At 29.9% G+C, this 22,022-nt stretch overlaps 1 protein-coding gene across 1 annotated transcript in view; it reads left to right on the forward strand.

The window, feature by feature from the left end:
- The window catches only part of LOC136989295 (coiled-coil domain-containing protein 66-like), a 97,093-nt gene that overhangs the window by 23,060 nt on the left and 52,011 nt on the right, over positions 1-22,022 (forward strand). The window contains exons 3-5 of the mRNA XM_067287416.1: positions 7,884-7,986; positions 19,666-19,847; positions 20,642-20,739. Of these exons, the coding sequence (XP_067143517.1) occupies positions 7,884-7,986; positions 19,666-19,847; positions 20,642-20,739 (383 nt within the window). The remainder of the gene's footprint in view (positions 1-7,883; positions 7,987-19,665; positions 19,848-20,641; positions 20,740-22,022) is intronic.

Consider the following 22,022-nt stretch of genomic DNA (forward strand, 5'->3'; position numbering starts at 1 on the left):
TTTAATTGAAATTTCCGACCCCCCCGACTTAATTAAACGTATATATAATAAAATCTATTAATTAAAAAAATTAAAAACTATTGGATGTTGTTTTTGACAACAGAAAATAGCTTTAAATAACTTTACCGAAGTAAAATCGGCGCTCTAGAACTTTAGAAGGATGAATGAAGTTTTATAAAAAAATCCCATAAAAAAACAATTGAGCGTTAATCGTGCGTCATTAAAGGTTAATTAAAATCGCAATAAAATTTTTTCGCGCGGGTAAAAATTTTTCAAAAAATTTGGAGACTTAGAAAACATTCCAAAGATGCAAAAAAAAAAAAAAATTTTTCCGGGCCAAAAGTACCGTTTTGTTTGTAACGCTATGAAACTTGCCCGAGTTAACTCGGGTCCGGACGGCAAGTGGTTAATTCTAATCTTGTCTGCTGTGAAATGAAATACTTATGATGAAAAACAAAATAGCAAAATGAATACTTCTCATACTAGCCATTTTCCCTTGTAAGTATTTTTGTCCAATAGCAGACAAGATTAGGATTACTTACCATCAGTAGACTTGCTGCTGCCGTCATCATCTTACTACCATATCACTTTAACCAAGATGGCAGCCTACACATCTTGCATGACCAGCTGGCTTTTCTTAAGGCTGTGATGTAACCTCTCTTAAAGTTGATTAGTTTTACAGAGATGCTGTTAAGGCATTTTCAGACTACTAATCATAATTAAGCAGCAATTCCTGTCAAATCTGTGCATCAGTGCAAACAGTGTTCTTTATAAGAACCCCAGAATGTCATCTTTAGTTGCACTCTGGAAATGTCCAGTGACATTAAAAATTTATTGGCAAAGAATTTTTAACCTTCTGTTGACTAGGTTGGGTAATAAAAACAACCCCAATGCCAGTTTTTTCTGAATATTTAATTTAAAAAATATTTTTTACTGTTATCATTTTTTTCTTACCCGAGTTTTACATTATTTTAGGATTTTTTCGAAAAGATTAAAGTATTTTAAAAATATATATATTTTGGAGTTGAGGTTATTAATTGACCCCATGTAGTTGTTAATGGTATAATTTTTTAAAATTCTATTTATTGAATATATTGGCATTTCAAGAACTTTGCTACATTTTCTAACATGTTTCTATGTGTGTTCTACTCACACTTATTAATACTGGAGTGGAAGTATAGTATCAAACAAACCTTCTTTGTAGTACCTTCTAAACAATTCCCCAGTAGCTTATTATCTTGATAACGACTAAGGTTTTTGATCCTTCAGCTGGATCATCTTAGGTTGAACATTAATGTTGTGTTTTAAAATGTTCCATTAATCGAATGCCTTTGCATTTTAAAAATGTTCCGTTAATTGAGTGTGTCTCAGGTAAAATTTGCTACATGACATCATTGTAATAAAGTAAGACACAAGATATTAAACCCATTTCTAAGTGTTAAATTTGAAAAGAAAATTAATATGGGTTTAATATTTTGTTCTAAAAATGTTTTAAAAATTAAGAAATGGGTTTAATATCTTGTGTCTCACTTTATAATGATACCATCATGCAGCAAATTTAATCTGGAGATACATTCCATTAATGGAACATTTTTAAAACACAACATTTATGTTTGGCCTGAAAAAGATCCAGCTGAAGGATCAAAAACATTAGTTGATATCAAGATAATAAGCTACTAGAGCAGTGGTTCCCAACCTTTTTTTAATCGTGACCCTTTTTAGTTATTTAAAAATGTTCGCGACCACCCCCCTTTTGCATCAGTCATATTTGATCAATAAAACAAAAAATAAAAGGTTTGACAAAATATATTTTAAGACTTAACAATAGTGATATTTTTTTATTAAGTATTAATTATTATTGTGATGATTGAGCTTGCATCTGCTTAACTTCGAACTATAGAGCTAGTGGAAGGAATGCCGAAACTAGATTGAGGCGCCTCTAGCGGTGATGCTGAGTAACAGAATCGGGGCTACAAAGCACCACTAAAAGTATGAAATGGCCGAAATCGTGTTGTTAACGGAGGTCTCAACTATACCCAGCTAGTTTGCCACAGTTGAATTTCACCAGGCATAAGGAGAGGTGCGGGCACTGGCTGTCCATTGATTATGTCGCATATCTCGCATGTTGCCAAACATAAATAAATTATTAACATTAAGGCGACCCCCCAAAAAAGCTAAGGCGACCCCCTTGTGGGTTGCGACCCACTGGTTGGGAACCGTTGTACTGGAGAATTGTTTAGAAGGTACCACAAAGAAGGTTTGGTGCAATGTGTTCTAGCATATGTACTGTACATATGTGAACACTTACTTACAAGCTTGTTAGAACTTGTATATTTTTTTTAGTGTATACATTTCTTGCATTTGTGAGCTTGCTGACTGAGAGGGGGAGATCTTTAATCTTGCATTAGGATGGAAAAGAAGTGTCAAACCATATGTGGGTGATGGCAGAAGTGATACTGATGCAAGGTACCTTTAAAAAAATTCCATTTATTTGAAGTAAAATTTTTACTTACATAGGATTTGAAATGAAGTTCTTTCTGTGAATGGCCGTTGCTGGAAAGAGAAAAGTTCGAAGGTGGTGATGATGTGTCCTAGTCGTAAGTCGATGATGACTCTGGGTTGATGATGATAGGAGTCTGGCGGTGAGAGATGAAGGCATGATGAATGTCAGTTGATGTGGGCGAGGAGACAGGTTGAACCTGGGCAATAATGATATCGCCTCTGTTGGAGAAAAAGACACAGGTCCTCTTGGAAGGCACAAATCATAAGGAATTTGTTCTGCCTGCTTTGTCCTTAAAGTCTGGAGATTTCATTAATTCCCAGCCTTGATCGCCCATTCTGATTGGTCGCTTTTCCTTGTTCTTGCTCTCGAAGTGGTTGATTACTTGTTACTATGTGTAACAAGATTCCAACTTAGATTGTGGGAGAGGTCAGAATCAAAGTTTAATTTGATATCCCAACCAGAGATGGTTGATCTTAGGACTTGCATTTCTTTTTTGTTTACAAAGTTCATGTTGCAGCTTTGAACAAAAAAAAAATGTCTATGTCTAGCTTCTATCTTTTTCTTCTTTAAAAATTATTTTAACATGAATTTTAGGGAAGGTTTGGACCTGTCCAGGGCCTCACACATATACGATTTGTTGTCTGTTTACAGTCAGTAGTGGTTGAATAATAGCACATAAATATTTGAGCCAAGGTGAACTTGAAAGATTAGCCAATGAAGATTTTGAGAATATTCCTGAACATGAAATATCAGAAGATGAAGATGAATTACTAGAAGACATAAGTGAAACTAATGATTGGATGATTGTGAATTATCCAATTCATCTACACATACTCTCAGTGAATTATCAGATGGAACCAGTGCAAGTGCTAATTCTCAAAAACTTGTGATCAGAGACAGAACACAATGATTAAAATAAAAACCTTCTGTAACAAAGATGTCTTACCAGAAACATAATGAGAAGAAACCTGGCCTCACAAGTATTTCATTTCATTTCCTAGTATAAAATATTTTTCTCATGTATTATATTAAATGTGTATATAGCTAATTATTGTATTTTGTTTCCTATTATAAGTAAATTCGAGCTTTTACAAGAGAGATCATTTACTGACCCCACATGGCTATTGTGTTTCAGAATTTCTAATCCAATTGCTCATCTAGCCAAGTGGCATTTGCACACCAAATTCTGAGTCTGTCGCTCTATTTTTAGGGGTGCATTGAGTTTTTTGCAACAGTGTGCAATTAGAGAAAATATTTAATAATATTATAATACAATTTTTTTTAAAATCGAGTTTATTTAACATTGAATTCAATTATAAATTAATAGAAAGTATAGATATAAATTAATAGAGAGTATAGAAATTTAAGTTATTTGTCGATTTTTATAATTATTTTACTTTATCCATACAATGGGGGTGTGTGCTAGTTGTCAGAGATGTTGGTGAACTTTTTAGCAGAGCTTGATAAGTGCATATTAGTGAATTTGGAAAGCCAGAAGTAAAACAATATGATGATTCCAAAGAAGTGGATATTTATAAACAGATTATCTCTGGTTTTAATTATAAATTTATTGTTAATAGCTGGGATTGAACCAAATCCAGGTCCTTTAACTTGATCTCTGCAACAGATGAGGCAAATGAATAGGCAAAGAAGGGGGTGAGGTAGATTATGTAAGGATAATTTCAAAGAAAAGGAAAATCGATTGGCTAGCTTAATTAGTGAAGACTATCATCAAATAGAGGAAGATCTTGGCAAGAGCAGTCCAGTGACCTCAAGAACCATGAAAATTAATGAATATTTTGAAACAGTAAGACATAAAGAATTACAGATACAGGACAAAGCCCAATATTCATTAAAATAGATATATGAACTGATACAGAATAAATTTTCATTGCTCTAAAATGAACTTCAAGGAATTAGAACAGAGGTCAATTTCTTAAAAGAAGAAAATAAATATTTACATGGAGAGTTGGCTCAACTGTCCTATAAAATTGAAGAAATGGAGAAAATATCTGTCAAATACAAGGTATGCTGGAATTTGAAATAGCTGGTTAATGAGCAAAATAACAAAAATAAACGTCTTCTACTATTGTCACAGACAAAAATCTTTTACAGTGTTGTATACAGTTGCATATCATTCTAGCAGTCTGGAGGGGGATGACATTTAGTTCTCAACCTGAAGAAGACCTTGGTAGAGGCCGAAAATGTTAGTTGGTTCTCTGTTGTATGGTTGGTTCTCTGTCGTATTCACTGTAAAAGGTTTTTGTCTGTGACTTTGTAAAATAACAAAAATATTATAATTATAAACTTTCTGTTTAATTCATCTGATTATGTTAAGGAGATTAATCTGTTTATAAAAAGAGGATTTGAAAATATCTAATAGTTGCATAGAAAAATTGATTTTGGTTAGATTAACCAATGAAACTAAACCTATAGTGAAGGTTCCATTAGACTCCTTATTTGATAGGAATTTAATCCTTAAAGAATTTAGGAAAAAGAAAGATAAGATTAGTGATGAGGAGCAGAAGAAAATAATACTTACAACAGATTTATGTAAGAGATCAAGGATGAGAAGGAAAAATTATTAGCAATAATTAAACAAGAAAAACTCAATGGCTTGCAAATCTTACAAAATAATTGTAAGAGACAATTATTATATTATGGAGAACAAAAAATATTCATATGATACTAATTTGGATAAAGTGATTCAATTGAATGGTGTTTTGAGAAGGAATTAACAGTAAACCTTAGAAATAGTTTTGAAATATGCCCAATTTTTACAAAAGTTGTTATTAATTTTCCTTATGATTGGCACTAAATGAAAGTACTGTACCAATTATACTAGACTGTTAAATTGAAAGTTCCCAATTGATACAAAACGTTCTGAAATCTTCTGTTTCCAGAAAAATAGATTGTATTAAACCATATAGAATATTCCGATTATAACAATTTAGAGCAGGGGTGTCCAACCCATGGCCAAGGCAAGATGCAATGTGGCCCAATAAACGTGAAAACAAAACTAACAAATTTATTTATTTATTTCAATGGTATAACCACAAAAAACAAGTTTCACAAAGCCATAAAACTTTATACATATACTATTGAGATGGTTACTTTTGGGCTACTTTTTAGAAAATCTTTGACTACAAACACTAAAAGCATCTGGCAATGCTGATTCATTCTTTTTACTTTCCTATCAAACCTATATATCTCTTCTTTTTGTTTGTGAAACAACAAATTATTATATTTTTAAAATTTATTTAATAGTTGTTTTTTTTTAAGACAAGTAAGTAAATGCATATTATTTTTATTAGTTTTAAATAACTAAGACACTGACCAATGCCGAATTACTGGGCTATAAAACGGCTATAACAATATTAATAATTTTTAAGATAATTTGATACTAGAGTTAGGCGTTAGGCACCATCTCTGGCTAAATTTAATAATTAGAATTTTAATTAAATAATTTAAATAAATTTAGGCCTAACTGGAAAAAAAGAATCGGCCTGAAGCAGACTCAAACCTGCAACTTCTGCTCACTGTGCAGATGCGTTGCCAATTACGCTACCTGGACCTCCAGACCGATCTCCTCTTCCCGGAGGGCTTGCCATGCCTTGACGTGGCAAGCCCTGTTCCAGAAGGATGATTCGGAGTAAATGACAAGAATCTTTATAATAATTGGGGGACCTCATCGCACCTTTTCTGCGATTTCCGACCTGCTGATACGGATTTTATTCATATAAAGATACATAAACCATCTACGTAAGATACAATCATTACGTAATGACTTTAATTTTTGAAACTGGATCGCTTGTGATTTCTGTTGGATTCGAAGTTCGCTAGTTCAAATTTCGTTCCAAAAACAGCTGGTCTTCGTTATAACGGATTGTTACAAAGAATGTAGCTTGAGAATGGACCCAAGGAGGGATCCGAAAACGTTTGCATACACAATTTGATCATACCCCACGCCGGTTAAAGGTTTTAATGAAGGATTATTTGTATATTTCTTCAGTGTGTGTCGATTATTTGTTTATACATACCAGTAAATTCCTATCAGTTGGGTTAAGTTATAAATGTACTTATGATTCACATAATTGGGCGAGGACGGCCAAATATCTAGTAGGCAGGCGGCTAACAGCCCAGAACCAGTCTGGGATAGAATCATTGGAAGTGTTATGTGTGTGTAGCTTCCAACTAAACCGCTTGAGGTTGGTGTTCTGTATAGCGCATGCACAAATGCCTATAATCTGACTGTTTGGAAGCTGACTCGGTTTTGACAATACACTTCCATTCTGCCACTGATATTTGAATATACAATAGCAATCTTATCATTTTTTTCACGTGTAGTATAGAAATTTGTAATAAGATATATAATGTGGTTATAATAAAATATTAATTTTAATTAATCCAAAATACGTTAAAATATGAAAATAATCATGCAATATGTATTTATTTTTTAGAAAATACAAGGGAAGTGGCGTTTTCACCGCTTCCAATGACGACACGCCACTGTAACAGCTTATAATAATTTATATAAATTCAAATTGTTGTTGTCATAGATGTAAGGCTTGACCTAAAATGTATAAGTTTTTTACTTCTGTAAGGAGGCATTGGAGTTATGATTCAGATACTACCTCCATACATTGAACAAGATTATTAATGAACAAATTAAGCATTTAATTTTCCATTTGTTACAAATTGTATATATCTATAGTTTATAAATAGTTCAAATAAGTTTTTGTAATTGAGTAATATAATTTGCAACTTTAAATATTTAAGTTTATATTATTACAAAAATGTATGATTAAAGAAAATGGACAAGATGATGTTATAGTGGAAATAATGTTATAATAAGATAAAACCAACTTTGGTTGGTTACCATCTGAAAACCCCTTGTAACAGGTTAAACTCTTTTACAATAAACTTACTTACTTATCCATATAGTTGAATTCCATTTATGTGTTTCTCAGTTGTCTTTTCCAACCTGATGAATTTTTCTATTTAGTAAATTGTTCTGTCACAAGTTGTTCCAACAAGTAGAAAATTTTCGCTTTCTTCATTTTAACTTAGTTGTCCATCCGTTCCAAGACTGTTCGCTAAGAATTGTTATTCTTAGCGAACAGTCTTGGAACGGATTATGTTCATTCACCGATCACCCACTGTATATTGAAGATTTTATTGAGAACAAGTTATCTTTTGAAGATTAAAGATTTTTCTCTAATTGGCAAATATTAATTGTTAAAATGTGACTAGTAAATTGAACTAAATTTAATTGTTAGTGTAGCATATTTAATTGTTCATATTTAAAAATTTTATTAGATATGTTAATATAAAGCATGTTAAAATATGTTAATATAAAGCACGTTGTTTACTATGATAGATAATGATTTACAAGAAATTGGTGGTGGTGGTGGTGCCGACAACGATGATGATGACTGTGAAAACTTTGAAGAAAATAACATTAATCACAATATTAATGACAGGTTAGTAGTTTAATTATTTTTATGTTTACTGAAATAATATAAGATATTTGAAATTAAGGTTTTTTGCATACAAATTCATTATCTGTATTTGAGAAACTTCATTGTAATAAATGGTACTTAACTGGAAGGATGATGATAATTCATGAAGTAATTAAGTTTCAGATTGTTATATTTATTATAGAAAAGTATGGGTTATAAAAATTATAATCCAATAAATTTTTAGATTACAAGTTTTTTAATATTATGATATACAGGGTGTCACTTAAACATTGTTGTGAAGCAAAAGAGACCTTTCCATTATTGCACAAGTGTGCATGTGGTGTATACTTATTCCAGTGATAAAATAACCTGAAATAATCTCTTGTCCCTGGATAGATATATAAGTATTGACTTATATATCTATCCAGGGAGAAAAGATTAATTCATGTAAAAAATGCCAAATAGTAATGAATTGATACATTCAGTGAAATAAAATAAATCATTCAGCAAAAAGGACACGTGACAATTGTGTAGTAAGTCAGCAACAGTAAGGAAATTTTCCAAACATCACACCAAAATGCAAATCACGGAAGGGATCTTGCAAGTAGACAAGTATTATTTCTAGTATTGATAAAGGATGTGAAAGTAAATTTATTTGGATGGGAGTAGACCATTAAAATACAGTAGAGCGTTGTTTATTCGAATCAATTGGGGACTGGGGTTGTTCAGATAACTTATTTTTTTGGATAACCTATATATGTACGAAAAAATATATTAACCTATCCCGTGTTGAAATTTTTCTCCATCGCTACGCGTTGAATTTTCGTCGATGTTAAGCCTAATGTAAATTTTTTAAAATAATAATTGTGGCTATTGTATCATTAAAAATTATTTCTTTATTTTGTACAAACAAAATAAATATATTTTGGAAATTAATCTAGTATCAGAAACGTTCGATTCGGCATGACACAGTCCAACTGGAATGCTTTCGGTTAATCAACATTTCAGTTGATCGGCTTTCAGATAAACGACACTCTACTGTATTTGAATATTTCGATTGAATATATACTTTTAATGTATTTATAAAAATTAGGCAAGCTTAAGTGAACATGTGTGACTTCTGGACAGTCTATATATAAATGGAAGGTTAGAAAGTTTGTTAAGTAAAATGTAAATTTTAGCCAATTCTTAATAAAGTTTATTTAAGGTAGATAGAGAAGTGGAAGCCCAAATAGGTAAGGCAAAGTCTACTATAGACTGTATGCTGGTGAAAAATTATACTTTACAAGTGTTTTTACTAGAAATTATTTTAATTCATAGGGGAATGCATTGGCAAAACTTTAATACTTGTTTAATTAAATTTTCTGTATGCAGTTTGAAAGAGTTTTGAATCAAATATTATACCTAAATTTTGAACTCTTAACTTTCTTCAACCTTTGATTATTGATAAAAAAAAGGTATTGAAAGTTGGTGTTTTTACTAGGCTATAAGTCATTATTTTAGTCTTGCTAGAATTTATTTGTAAATTTAACTTCTTAAGTAAGGTATTAAGTTTATTAATATTGCATTGTAATGAATGATGACAACTATTGGCAATTTTAATATGGTCAATGTATGCATTTATGAATGAAGAAGAAATACTAGAAAATGTTTTACTTATATAGGCTATGAACAATAGATTACTAAGGATATTCCTGAGGATTCCTATCAGTGGTGAAAATGCATAAAGTAAAAATTGTAAATCTTAATCTGAAAAATGTGTAATAAGAAAAAATTGTTAAGCCAGATCAAAACAATGTCATTGATTTCAAATTTGGAAGATAATTTGTCTAACAGAATATTTAAAACAACAGAATCAAAAACTTTCACAATATTGATGTATGCCACATAGGTAGGAAATTTTAACTTGAAATTTGATAGAATGATATGCTGAATTTTGAGGAGATTGCTTGTAGTAGAGCAATGTTTTATACCAGAATGTTGACTAGGACATAAATGGGAGGTAATTGGAGGTAGATGATTTTATATAGACAGATTTCAAGGAATTTCAACATGGCAGAGGCTAAAGAAATTGAATGATAAGAGTTGATTTCTTTTTTTGGGACAACAGAAATGATTGAGTGAACCATTGGGCAGGTATGTAGCCAAAGTCTAGAATCTGGGGAAATAGGTGAAGGAAAATGGAGGCAGACAAAGGCACTAATTTCTTATAAAAAATAGAAGAAATACTATCACAACTATATGTAGATCTAGCAAGCAAATTTATAGCATCAGAGAGAAAAGAAAATAAATGACTAGAAGAAATAAAACCTGATTAATATTCGTATTTCTTACACTTAGTAGTTGATACTGTGTTTCAAGATGTAAATTAAAATAACATGATTTAATATTATTAAGCATGCTATACAGGTACTCCTCACTTTATGACTGAGTTCTGTTCCAACGACTATGTCATTAAGTGAATTGGTCAAAAAGCAAGGAGCTTGAGCTGTGAATATAGGATTATCGTAAAATTATAAAAATTATGCAACAAACGTCAAATTTATTCATAAAAAGACATGCATATGTACATATTATCATTTGTTTATTTGGTTATCTGGAGCTGTAGAGGGTCCAGGTAAGGGAGATGATGATGAAATAGAAGTTGTACCTTCAAAGGTGGAGGTCTTGGATATAACAGTTGAAAAGAAACTTGTAACTATGGTTTGCGTTGTAATTTTTTTGTTTTTGATACATTTCTCTATAGTACTTCAAAAGTTCATTCATCACACGTTCAACTTTATTAAAACGTTCAGTATTTAGATCCATAGCCTCAAGTTCCAACATAGCTGCATTAATTTTGGAGAACACACCAGCTAACCCATGTACCGTGAATTTCTTTTTCACTTCTTCAGTTCTTTCCTCTTGTTCCTCTTCCAAATGCTGCATCACTTCTAACTCTATTAAATCCTCATTTGTTAGCTCTTTATCGACATAATCCACTAATTCAGCAATGTCTTTCACTTCAAAATCTAAATTAAGCACATTGACAAGGCCTGCAATTATTTGAATTACATCAAACTGTCTAAAAAAGTTCATAGCAAGCCTATAGTATGCTCTGTGCACATGTCACCAATCACCACTGAGTGACACTCAAGCTGAGAAAAGGGATTCCCCAAATTTCAGGTCAAAACTTGAGTGGTCATTAAGCAGATAGGTTGTAAAGTGAGGAGTACCTGTATACGTTATCTTCTTTGATAAGATGATGATGTTTTATTTTAGATTTAGAAAATCGAACTATTTGCCAAAAAGTTTTAGTCATGAGCTAAAACTCCATTCATGTGCTAAGTTGAGAATAATTCTTTGAAGGTAATTTAAGTATTGGAGTTTACATTCTTTTTTATAAAAGCATTATAAAAAAGAATGTAAACTCCAATACTCCAACTGTAATCTCAAAATGAAAATGTTTTGAGATTAACATACATCAATTGAAGATAAAGATTAGTGGTAATATTAAATTCATTCATTCAGTTTTGGGATTTAATAAGCAAAGTTATAATGTCTTAAAAATTTTTATGGCATTATCTAGTTATAAAAAATTAAAGAATTCTAGGGGTTGGAAAATGATCTAAACTTCAAAATGAAGAACCTCCAAAGAAATAAAGATTAATCAATATCCACACCTTTGTAACTTACAAATTTCTGGATCAGATTAAGACCAAATGAGTCATTGACATAGGATGAATAGCTATTGCTTTGGGGATCAAAACTAAGGAGATAAGAAAGTACATATAAATGGGTAGGAGAACAAAAGCCTTCACTTAGTACTGGGACATCATCTAGAACGAAGCAAGGAAAAATGATTTGAAATCCCAGAATAGTATGAATTTGGAGTATGAACTAATGAGTATCAGAGACAATGACAGTTTTGGATTCCAGCAATGCAATTTGCTTATAAATGACATATTGCTTAGAAGTAAAGAATAATTAGAGTTAGAAATTGAAAAGCAACTTCAAAAATTTGATGGAATACCAGATGATGATAAATTTCAAATATAGATACATAGCCAAACGATCACCTTAAATACTTGGGCTATAAATCTGCTAATTTTAATAATTAATACTAAGTAATTTGCTACTAGAAGGATAGACATCTCTTATCTAAATGAATAATTATAATTTAAATAATTTAGAATCATCTGGAAGAAAAGAATTTATAACCTGAGTATTTAAGGCTTTGGTAAGAAAATAATTAAAGCCAGAGTTTGGCTATGTATATATATATATATATATATATATATCTATCAGGCTTCAGGTTGTTTAATATAAATTTCAAATGTTGACCAAAAGGATAAATTTTTGAGATGTATAAAAAGGACAGCTAATCTACAGCAACTTCTAGGCACTATATACAATGAGCCAACTTCCATTCAAAGTGAATTAAATTTTTCTATAGCCAATGATTTTGTGACAACAAAAAGTAGAATGGCAGACACCACATGGGATACGTTGAACTTAAAACAATTTTTTTTCTTTAATTTTAAAGTTAATATTCCTGTTTGACTTTTTTCATTTTAGATACTTCATTCATTTGTAAATAATTTTTTAAAATGTCTTAATTGACATAAATATATCTTTATCTTTCAATATGTTGAAAAGCTTGTATGTAATTTAAAATAAATATTTCATTATAATTTAAATATGTTTTATTTTACAGTATTTATAGTTTCTTGAGAAAGCTATTCTAATTTCTCATTTCTCAAGAAACGGAAAAAGTTGAGAAATAAGAAATGCTAGTAATACATTGACAATGTCTTATACTCACAAACAATATTGTGAAATGGTTTATCTTATATGAGGAAATGGGATGAAATACAAGAGAAGCAGCATGTAGATTTCAAGACTGTTTTCCAGCTACACCAAGAGTAATGCATATGACAATTCTGAGTATTGTTTATTATTTGATGCAGACTGATTGACTCTACATCTTTATATTGCTACTGAAGGCAGTTGCTTTGCACATGTTCTCTAACAAGATGAAGCTCATTTTTTGTATTAATTTCTGCAAGGCGGTCTTTATACTTTACAGTCAGAAATTGTTACACTAAATCATGTTAAATTGATTCCCTTTGATTACTTAGTGCAAGTATGCACTAAGTAATATTTTTCCAACATTGCAAAGTATAAATGTGTAGTGCAAGTATGCACTAAGTAATATTTTTCCAGCATTGCAAAGTATAAATTTGTAGTGCAAGTATGCACTACATATTTATACTTTGCAATGCTGGAAAAATATTTAAAATAGACACCTTGTATAATAAATATATGAAGTTTAAACATACATCATAATTTTTTTCATTTTGCATCAGTATATGAATAACTATCCTAAAAAAGCTTCATTGGAGCAAAAAAAATATAAGAAAAAGTTCAAGTGCTTTAAGTACTATGCATTCATCATCAGAAACCAAAGAAGAAAGTGGAGGTAATTACTGAAAGAAATGAATGAATTAAAATTTGTTGTTATGTTACAAAAAGTATTCATCACAAATAAATGCACAAATTAAAGAAAAATAAAAGTAATATAAAAATGTTTAAATATTAAGAACAGTTAAGTATGATTATATTTACTGTGATCTAAGATTTTTTTGGAAATCATCCACTTTCTTGCAGGTGGAAATTAGTTTTGAGTCTTTATGGTCAATAATATGTTTTAGATTTCTTCCACATATCTAACTATATTTAGTTGTTTTATAGTTATCACATGGGGTAAAGGGTTCTATGATTTCAGTGTTAACCCCATAAGATACCTATGTTCTTATTCAAGGCTTCTTATGCAATTGAACAGTTACCTCTATTGGTCTTGATCTCTCTAGCATACTCATTAATTCTAATGGCCATATTCACCATCTCAAGTTAAATCTAGAGTAAGATTTAAGTTTCAAGTTCACTTAAAATAGGTATTCACCACACATTAAATTCAAGATTTAACTCTTAAATCTGAATTGTGATTTAACTTGGTGCTATTGGTGAGTTAATTCTTGAATTACAGATTAAGACGTGTGCTATTTGAATTCTTCATAAAATAGGGATCTGTTTAATTTTTATGACAATTTTAAGCTTGCGCAAGTTGTAAACAAGATAATGTAGTTGTTTACAATAAACACAGATGATTTTATTATCACAGGATTTCCAGTTTAAAAAATTTCTATCCTCTTTTTCCTGCTTGATTTTTATTTGCTTTAATTTTTAAGTTTTTATAACAAAATAACAGTTTTTACTATAAAGCTACCACCAACCAAAGCCGAAATTATCAGGCTGGAAACGGCTATATTAATTATAAATTACAATATAATTTGCTATTAGAGTGTGGCGTTAGGTGCCATCTCTTGCTAAATTTAATAATTATAATTTAATTAAATAATTTAAATAATTTAGACCGAACTGGAACTTGTAATTTATAATTAATATAGCCGTTTCCAGCCCGATAATTTCGGCTTTAGTTGGTGGTAGCTTTATATGTTACGGGTTGGCTGTTGTTGTTTAGTTCTTACTATTTCATGATGTTATGATTTCTGGGTAACTGGAATATTCTTTATATACATTAGTTATTTATACTTGTCTCGATATTTGCTACTACATTTTTTAATCTTCTAATAGTTTTATATTTTGCAACTAACTCTAAGAATACTTCTGTCTCAATTATCACAGTTTCTTTCACCATTAGAAGCTATTTTCTACTAAACCTTTTTGGAATCACCTGTTTAGTTTGTGCATGATCACAATCATCAATAGCTTGTATGAAGTCCAGGAGTAGACTGGCCTTTTCTGCCTTTAGCAGGACCTTTTTGTCATTTGTTTTTTGAACAAATGAATAAATAAAATGCTTCATTATTAATAAAAAGCTGTTTTAAAGATTATTTTTTGCTTGTAAAAATGACATTAATCTAACAGGGATAGGAACTATGAACTGTAAACTTCGTGCAGCACGTGGTCAGCAGGTTTGAAAGGAAAGGAATGAAACACAAAGGAAAAACGAATAGTCAGTGGAAGCATGTACTTTGACAAACAAAGATTTATTGGGGATGAAAACACAATTAAATAATAATACACAATTCAGTCATGGAAACTGATTGCATCACAATCTTAATTCTATTCGATCGTCCCCCTCCTAATTTTTTTTCCTAATGCGAGGCCCTAATTACCCGACAATTGGTATGAACCTGATGACAAAAAATTTAACACCTGGGGAACAGAGTATACAATCAAATATACAAACTTTCTCTTATAACACAAAAATTGTTGATTACCATGACACTATAGTTAGTCTTCTTCTTTCTTAGAAGGCAATCCCTTCTTCCTTCATGTAATTCCCTTGATGGAAACGGATTTTGTTTTGGTACCGTAACTTTTTCAATCCTAGAACGGTTGATTCTCCTTTGCTTCCTGGTCCTATTTCTAACAGTCTGCTACGTCTTCCGGTTACCAACACACGAAACAAAAGGTCTGAAGGAGGGAAAAAAGTTCTCTCATGTGGGTTACACTCATTTTCATATCCCCTGCTAACTGACGTCACTCTGTCCCACGTAATCTCACCTTGGGCCAATTGCCAAATCATATGCCCAACCAGCAGAGAACTGGTGGTATCAAGGAAGGAAATGGAAAAGAACCCATATCAAAACATACACGCGACACGACGTAAATGAAAAACAAACATAATGATAAAAAAATAATAATAATACATAATAGCCATGAAGCCAGCTCATGATAATTTGTGCAAATGTGTCATGAATGCATTCAGACAAATTAGAGGACTTGTAACATAACTGTTCACTTTAATTTCAGGATTATGTAATAGTGTTACCTGGATTGGTGAATATGAAAAGTAAAATAACTCTTAATCTAGAATTACTAGCTCAAAATCCCAATTATGAAACTCAATTTAAAATGTTAGTGAATACAGCTATAAGAGCTACATTCCTTTGTATGACTTTAATATGTTCAATATTTATGGAATATATTAAAGTTATATAAAAGGAATGCAGAGTCATAGTCATTTATTTTCCATTATTGTTTTTGATAGAAATTCTATATACAGTTGTACTAATTGTCTTGTTTTATATGAGTTGCATGCCAGTAGGTTTTGTATAAAATGAAATTTCTTTTAAATTTGTATTCAACTCCAAGTAGTTCCAGATGATTGTCTTGATAACTTACATAACTATTTACAAGTAACAGAAAAACTTTAAAATGTGTTTAAAACATTTTATATGCTTTTACTGTAGTGAGTAACATTTTAGCCTAATGTTACTGAATTTAGAGCAAAATTGTAGTGTATCATATCAAGTACACTACTTGAAAAAAATACAGAAAAGTGTAAGTATTCACCTTAGTGAGTGGTGTTCAGTAGTTTTCTATGTACAGAATTTCACAAGCTGGAGAAGCATGGTTTACTGACTTAAGAATTAGATTCAGTGGCACTAGAACTGAGTTAAATTAACCATTTGCTATCTATGAGAACATGAATCCACATAGAAAAATTGTGTGTAAAACAAGATTTTAATTTACTCTTCTTCCTCTTGTATTCTGATGATGGCTGTTCAAACAGCCAAATAAAGATTTGAAAAAATAAAGATTTTCTCTGGTGAAGGTTTGACAAGACTTGGTGCAGGTGAGTTGCTTTGTCATCAAATTAATTAAAGCTGGGGTCTCCAACATTTTTCTGAGAAGGGCCATATATGCTGTAAAAGACATGTACATGGGCCAGATATGAAAGATATAGTCAAAGATTAAGATTCTTAAAAATTTTCTATTGTGGAACCTGAACTGAATCATCAATGCCATGCCATAGTATAATCACATTAACTGGAGTAAGGATTGCTAACTGGGAAAAGGGAAGTCAGTTAGACTCAAGTCAAGATGTACGAGGCATTTAGAAAGGTATGTGGTGGTAGTGGATATACTGACATAAGTACCTTTACAATTGAAACTAGAAGATGTTGATGGAACTTTGAAACCTGCACTCATATTTTAGATCCTTATGGTTTCTGTTCTGACATTTTGGAATTTTAACTACTACACCAACGTTTTTCTTTTGTGGAACTTTCCAGTTTCCTGTTTTAGTTTAACGATCATTTGTATACAAGCATGAGTCAAAGTTTGAACATTCCAGACTGACAGTGATCTATTCTCTAACACATGTCAGAGTTGAACTCGGGACTCACATTGTTTATGTTTGCATTACTTCATGCCACATTTATTTAATATAGTTTCTTTTCTGCTTTAAAAATATATTTTTAGTATGATTAACAAGAGGTTCAGACTCAGTCTGGAACCTCACAACTGTGACATTTTCTAATAAATATGCCATCAGTTTTTGCACCTTAATTTTTCTTGTATTACACATTACATTTCAAACTTTACAGCACCCTCTATTGGTAATTTTTTAACTATTTTATTCTTGTTCCATTCTTCTTCTCTCTTCAGAAATAGTAAGTGTACCAATTTTGGTTTCATTTGGGTTATTCCTTCAGGCTACTGACAGTTCCAAATAAAGATATTTATTTCACAACCACCCATTATATAAAAGGTTAATGTCTTACTATTAAATTTAGTAGTTTCAGTAATAAAAGGTGATGTATAGTGGACTTCAGTATATGACACGGCAGCAAGTTTTAAACTAGAGTATAGAGTAAGTTCTTACAAAAGAAGGCCAAATATCCATGGAAATCAAGCAATGCTTAGATCATGTGTGGAAAAGTTTTGCTGTCATGTACGACTGTCAAACAATGGGCTAAATGTTTTTGATTATGACAAGAATCCTTAAAGACAATGTGAGATTTAGTTGTCTAGTAGATGAGGCTACCTTAGAAAAATTAGTGTAGTGGAGGAGCTGGTTCTTTTGGATTGCTAGTTGAAAATGAAAAAAAATAGCAATAGAAAATGACAAACAAATCAGATATAAGTGTTTGGCATATACTTCATCAGCAAAGTCAATGCAAAATGGGTTCCCAACCTTTGCTGGTAGCAACATGTAAATAGTGTGCCATCAACTGGTTAAAAATATTCCAAGTTTTCTGCACAATCATTAAATTTAGTTCATAAATAAAAAATATAATTATAATATGCCAGGACTATGTTTATACATTACAAATTAAATTACATTTTAACTGTATTTTACATATTAAAGTGGAAGGGTAGCCTAAAAAGGAAGGATGACTTTGCTGTAAGAACAGTTAATTCACAAAGTGATGAAAAGGACATTAAGATTTAAAAGAAGATACTTTGTGATACTTCTATGTATTTAATTTGTAATGTATGAAGATTATCCTGGCATATTATAGTTATATTTTTTATTTGTAAAATAATTAATATAAAATTCAAATGTTACAATTTAACTTCAGTAATTAGAAGAGGTAATAAAATTTATTATTAGTATAAATACAATTACTCAAACTCTCGAAAAATTAATCTGATTAGGAAAAAGAATCTAGCATTAGAAAAACCCTTATTCAGCACCAATTAATTACTTAGAATTCAGCAGTTGTATAAGACCAGAAGATGCAAAGGCTACCTTGTTTTGTTTTTAGTTTTATATGTTGCTGATTTGTATACTGTGTATACTTACAATGAATAAGGTTTTGCTTAATTTGTATCTTTATCAACATCTATTTATGGCAATGTAAATCCTAAGTAATTTAATTTTCTATAATCCTAAATAATTTGCTATATATGATTAAAATATTTAGTGGAGTGCAATTCCATTTATTATTCAGATCTTACTATTAAACTATGCAAATGAAGCTCTAGTTAGGAAGTGTTGAGATAGCAGTTGAAATTTAACCTAACTCAACCTCCAAAACTCAAAATAACAAACAAAATGGAAAAAAAATAATGCAAGTAACTACATATAACTATATATCAAAAATTCTCTCTTGCTACCTCAAAGTTAAATAAGAAATTATTTATTAGATTAATGTAAAAGTGTGTTTTTTTAATTATTAGTAATAAATCCAGAGTAAGTATCTTATACCACTGAAGAATTTGTTAATTTAATAATAAAATTGTTCTAATGAGTGAGTTTGATTTTATAAAATATGCTTACAAGATAATCTATTCAAAATTTTTTGTTTATTAATAGATAATTAAAATAAAATTGAATAATTAAATTTTAAAAATGTTATATTATTAATTAATAAATTCTGAAGGCATTATTTTGTAATTATGGATAATGTTTTCAAAATATAAATTGCTTTAAGACGTTATGATAACCTACTTCATTGCAAAATTGTCTTGAGTATTTCAAAGAAAATTACCAGAAAGTATATTTATTTCTTTTATGTTTTAAAATGATTGAATAATTTAATGAAAGGATGTTGTATCTTGCAATGAGTGAATTATTTTAAAATATTAAAGTGCATTAAGATGATACTGTAATGAAGAGAATCTTTATCAATAAATTTTCTTAAAAGATTTTTAAAAGTTTTTCTTTTGTAATAGGAAGAAGCTACTAAAATTCAAAAGTTTTATGTTTTTTTAAATTTATTTCTGTTGATATTAAGTTTGGAGGACTTCAAAATATTAATAATTGCTATTGATTAAATGGATAATTTATATGATAATATAGAAAACATTTATAAATTTAGTTTTAAATACAAATATTTTAATATATCTATTAATAATTAACATGTAAGAAAATTTGAGTTATTTTTCTAATGTATTTAGCAGTGAATCAACTTGTCCAGCACTCAATATTCTTTCTCATCACTCCTGTTCTGATTCTACAATTCAAAATTCTGAAAAAGATTCTTCTCAAATATCAATACTTTCACAACCTTCAACATCTAGCAGACCCATTCCAATGAGTCGTCTCGATCAAAAACGCTTGCAGTGGGAAAAAGAAAGAGGTATTTAAAATTTTGCATTACTTATTATTATAACCATAATAAAAAGTTATATCATTTCAAATGTTCAAGTTGGAACCTCAGTTTACAATATGACAAAATTATAATTTGAACATTGTGAGCTTTTTAGAAAAACAAACGTTTTGTCTAATTTGTTTAGCATTTTGATAGTTTTTCAGTGAATAAAAATAAGTTTAAAGAAAAAAATTATTCCAAACAATGGAAGATGCATGCAAACTGTTTGATTATAATTTTTATAAATATATAGTAAAGAAGTTTTAATTTTATAACAGAAGACTTTTTATATTTGAATATAATTAGAAATATTCATATCAACTTTATTTCAAATTTATTTACTCAATTTTTATCATTTATTAAATAATTCTTATAGGTAAGTTAATACATGTGATTGAGTAGATGGAACCAGTAAAATTTTTAGCATTTTTCTATAGATTATGTAGAAAAAAAGAAAAAATTAAATAATTGTAATATTTGTTAATGTATTTTTATTTTTAAATTTAATGTTATTCTAAAGTAAAATGGCTTTTCATAATCATTACATCGTCATTAATCATTGTGTAAGAACTAAGTGAATTTATGATAAAAACAGCTATGTAAAACTGTACATGCAATGATGCATGTTAAATTCTTATAAATGAAAATATTGAATGCACTGTTTATAAAGGAACTAAAAAAGTTACATTTTATCAGTCTATTTGATATTTTTCTGTTTGTATTTAATAATAATATAGTTATTATCTTACTCAGTTATGAAAATAATTTATTTTTCTTTTTAGCTGAAATGCAAGAATGGAATCCTTGGGGTAAGCCAGGTGCTGGTGCTCCTAGAAACAGACATTCTGTTTCACAGGGATTATCAAAAACTGACTCACAGGTTTGAAATTTCTACAGAAATTTTAATATGTCAAAAGTAATTAATAACTAGTAGGATTTTATTTGACATTTCTAAAAACACTAAAAGAGAAAAATGCTGAAAAATAAATAGTCAAATCCTATTTATATATTTTACAAGGAAACTGAGAAAAATATACAAATGAAATAACTTTTGAATTGCTTTCAGAGTGAATATAGTTGTCACAAAAATATGGTCTGACACAAAATAACATCATACTACTGAATTTTAGTGTAATTCTTAACAATAAATGTTTGAATTTACTATCTATATATAATATATTTGAACATTGTATAAAAGGAAAAGTAAGTTCATTGTAAAATTAAGTCATATACTTTTAAAAATTGGTCAAGTTTGTCATTGTCGTGTCCATTGGAAAAAAGAAAACTTCAGCCGCATGAAAAATAGTCATTCTACAGATTAGTTCACACCTGACAGTGAATAGTAAAAATGAATGAAAACTGAAAAGCAGTTTTTATTTCCTTAGAGAAATTGATTGATACTATAAAACATGGGAAATGAAAATTTTCATCATGTTGGACTGGTGGAGTAATTTGTGAAAAAAAAAATTTGTCAGAAACTATGTCACATTATGTATTATTCAGTTTGTTTTTTGCATTTCCTGCAATTTACTGTCAGTGTGAACTAACTTTAAGTGTTTCTTATTGTGTTTCATAATTGCATTAAGTGTTTGTATTAAGTGTTTCATAATTGCATTTTTCACTTTTTTTAATAATTGCTTTAAATTTTTTCATTTTAAAGTAAATAACATATCAGTGAAAAAATACTGCAGAGTACCAAAAAATATAAATGGAAAAAGTATAATTGAACCATTTAATAATGGTGAAAGTGTCTTGCAGAAAATATTGAATGTATAATTAAGAAAAACATATAACTGAGAAACACATAAAACAGGGTTTAATTATACTATATTATCAATAATCTGTCAGTTTTTCTAATAACTTCATGACAACTAAAATTTAATGTAATTAAAATTAGTGATGATATGATACTGAATTCTACTAATGCAATCCTAAACTGGTAATTTACCAATCAATTGTTAAGATACTTGGTTCAATCCATACTCTACAAGTGTTGGTAATAAATGAAAGTCTGAAAGCTCCTTGGTTTAGAGCAGTGATTCTCAACCACTGTGCCGTGGCACACTAAAGTGCCATGAGATTTTTGAAATGTGCCGCCACTGCGAATATCCATACATAAGCGACATCTTACAAGTAGTTTTAATCGGTTCTACCTTCCTAGAG

The sequence above is a fragment of the Centruroides vittatus genome, unplaced genomic scaffold (genome assembly GCF_030686945.1).
Source record: "Centruroides vittatus isolate TY-2023 unplaced genomic scaffold, ASM3068694v2 scaffold_464, whole genome shotgun sequence".
NCBI classification, from domain to species: Eukaryota; Metazoa; Arthropoda; class Arachnida; order Scorpiones; family Buthidae; genus Centruroides; species Centruroides vittatus.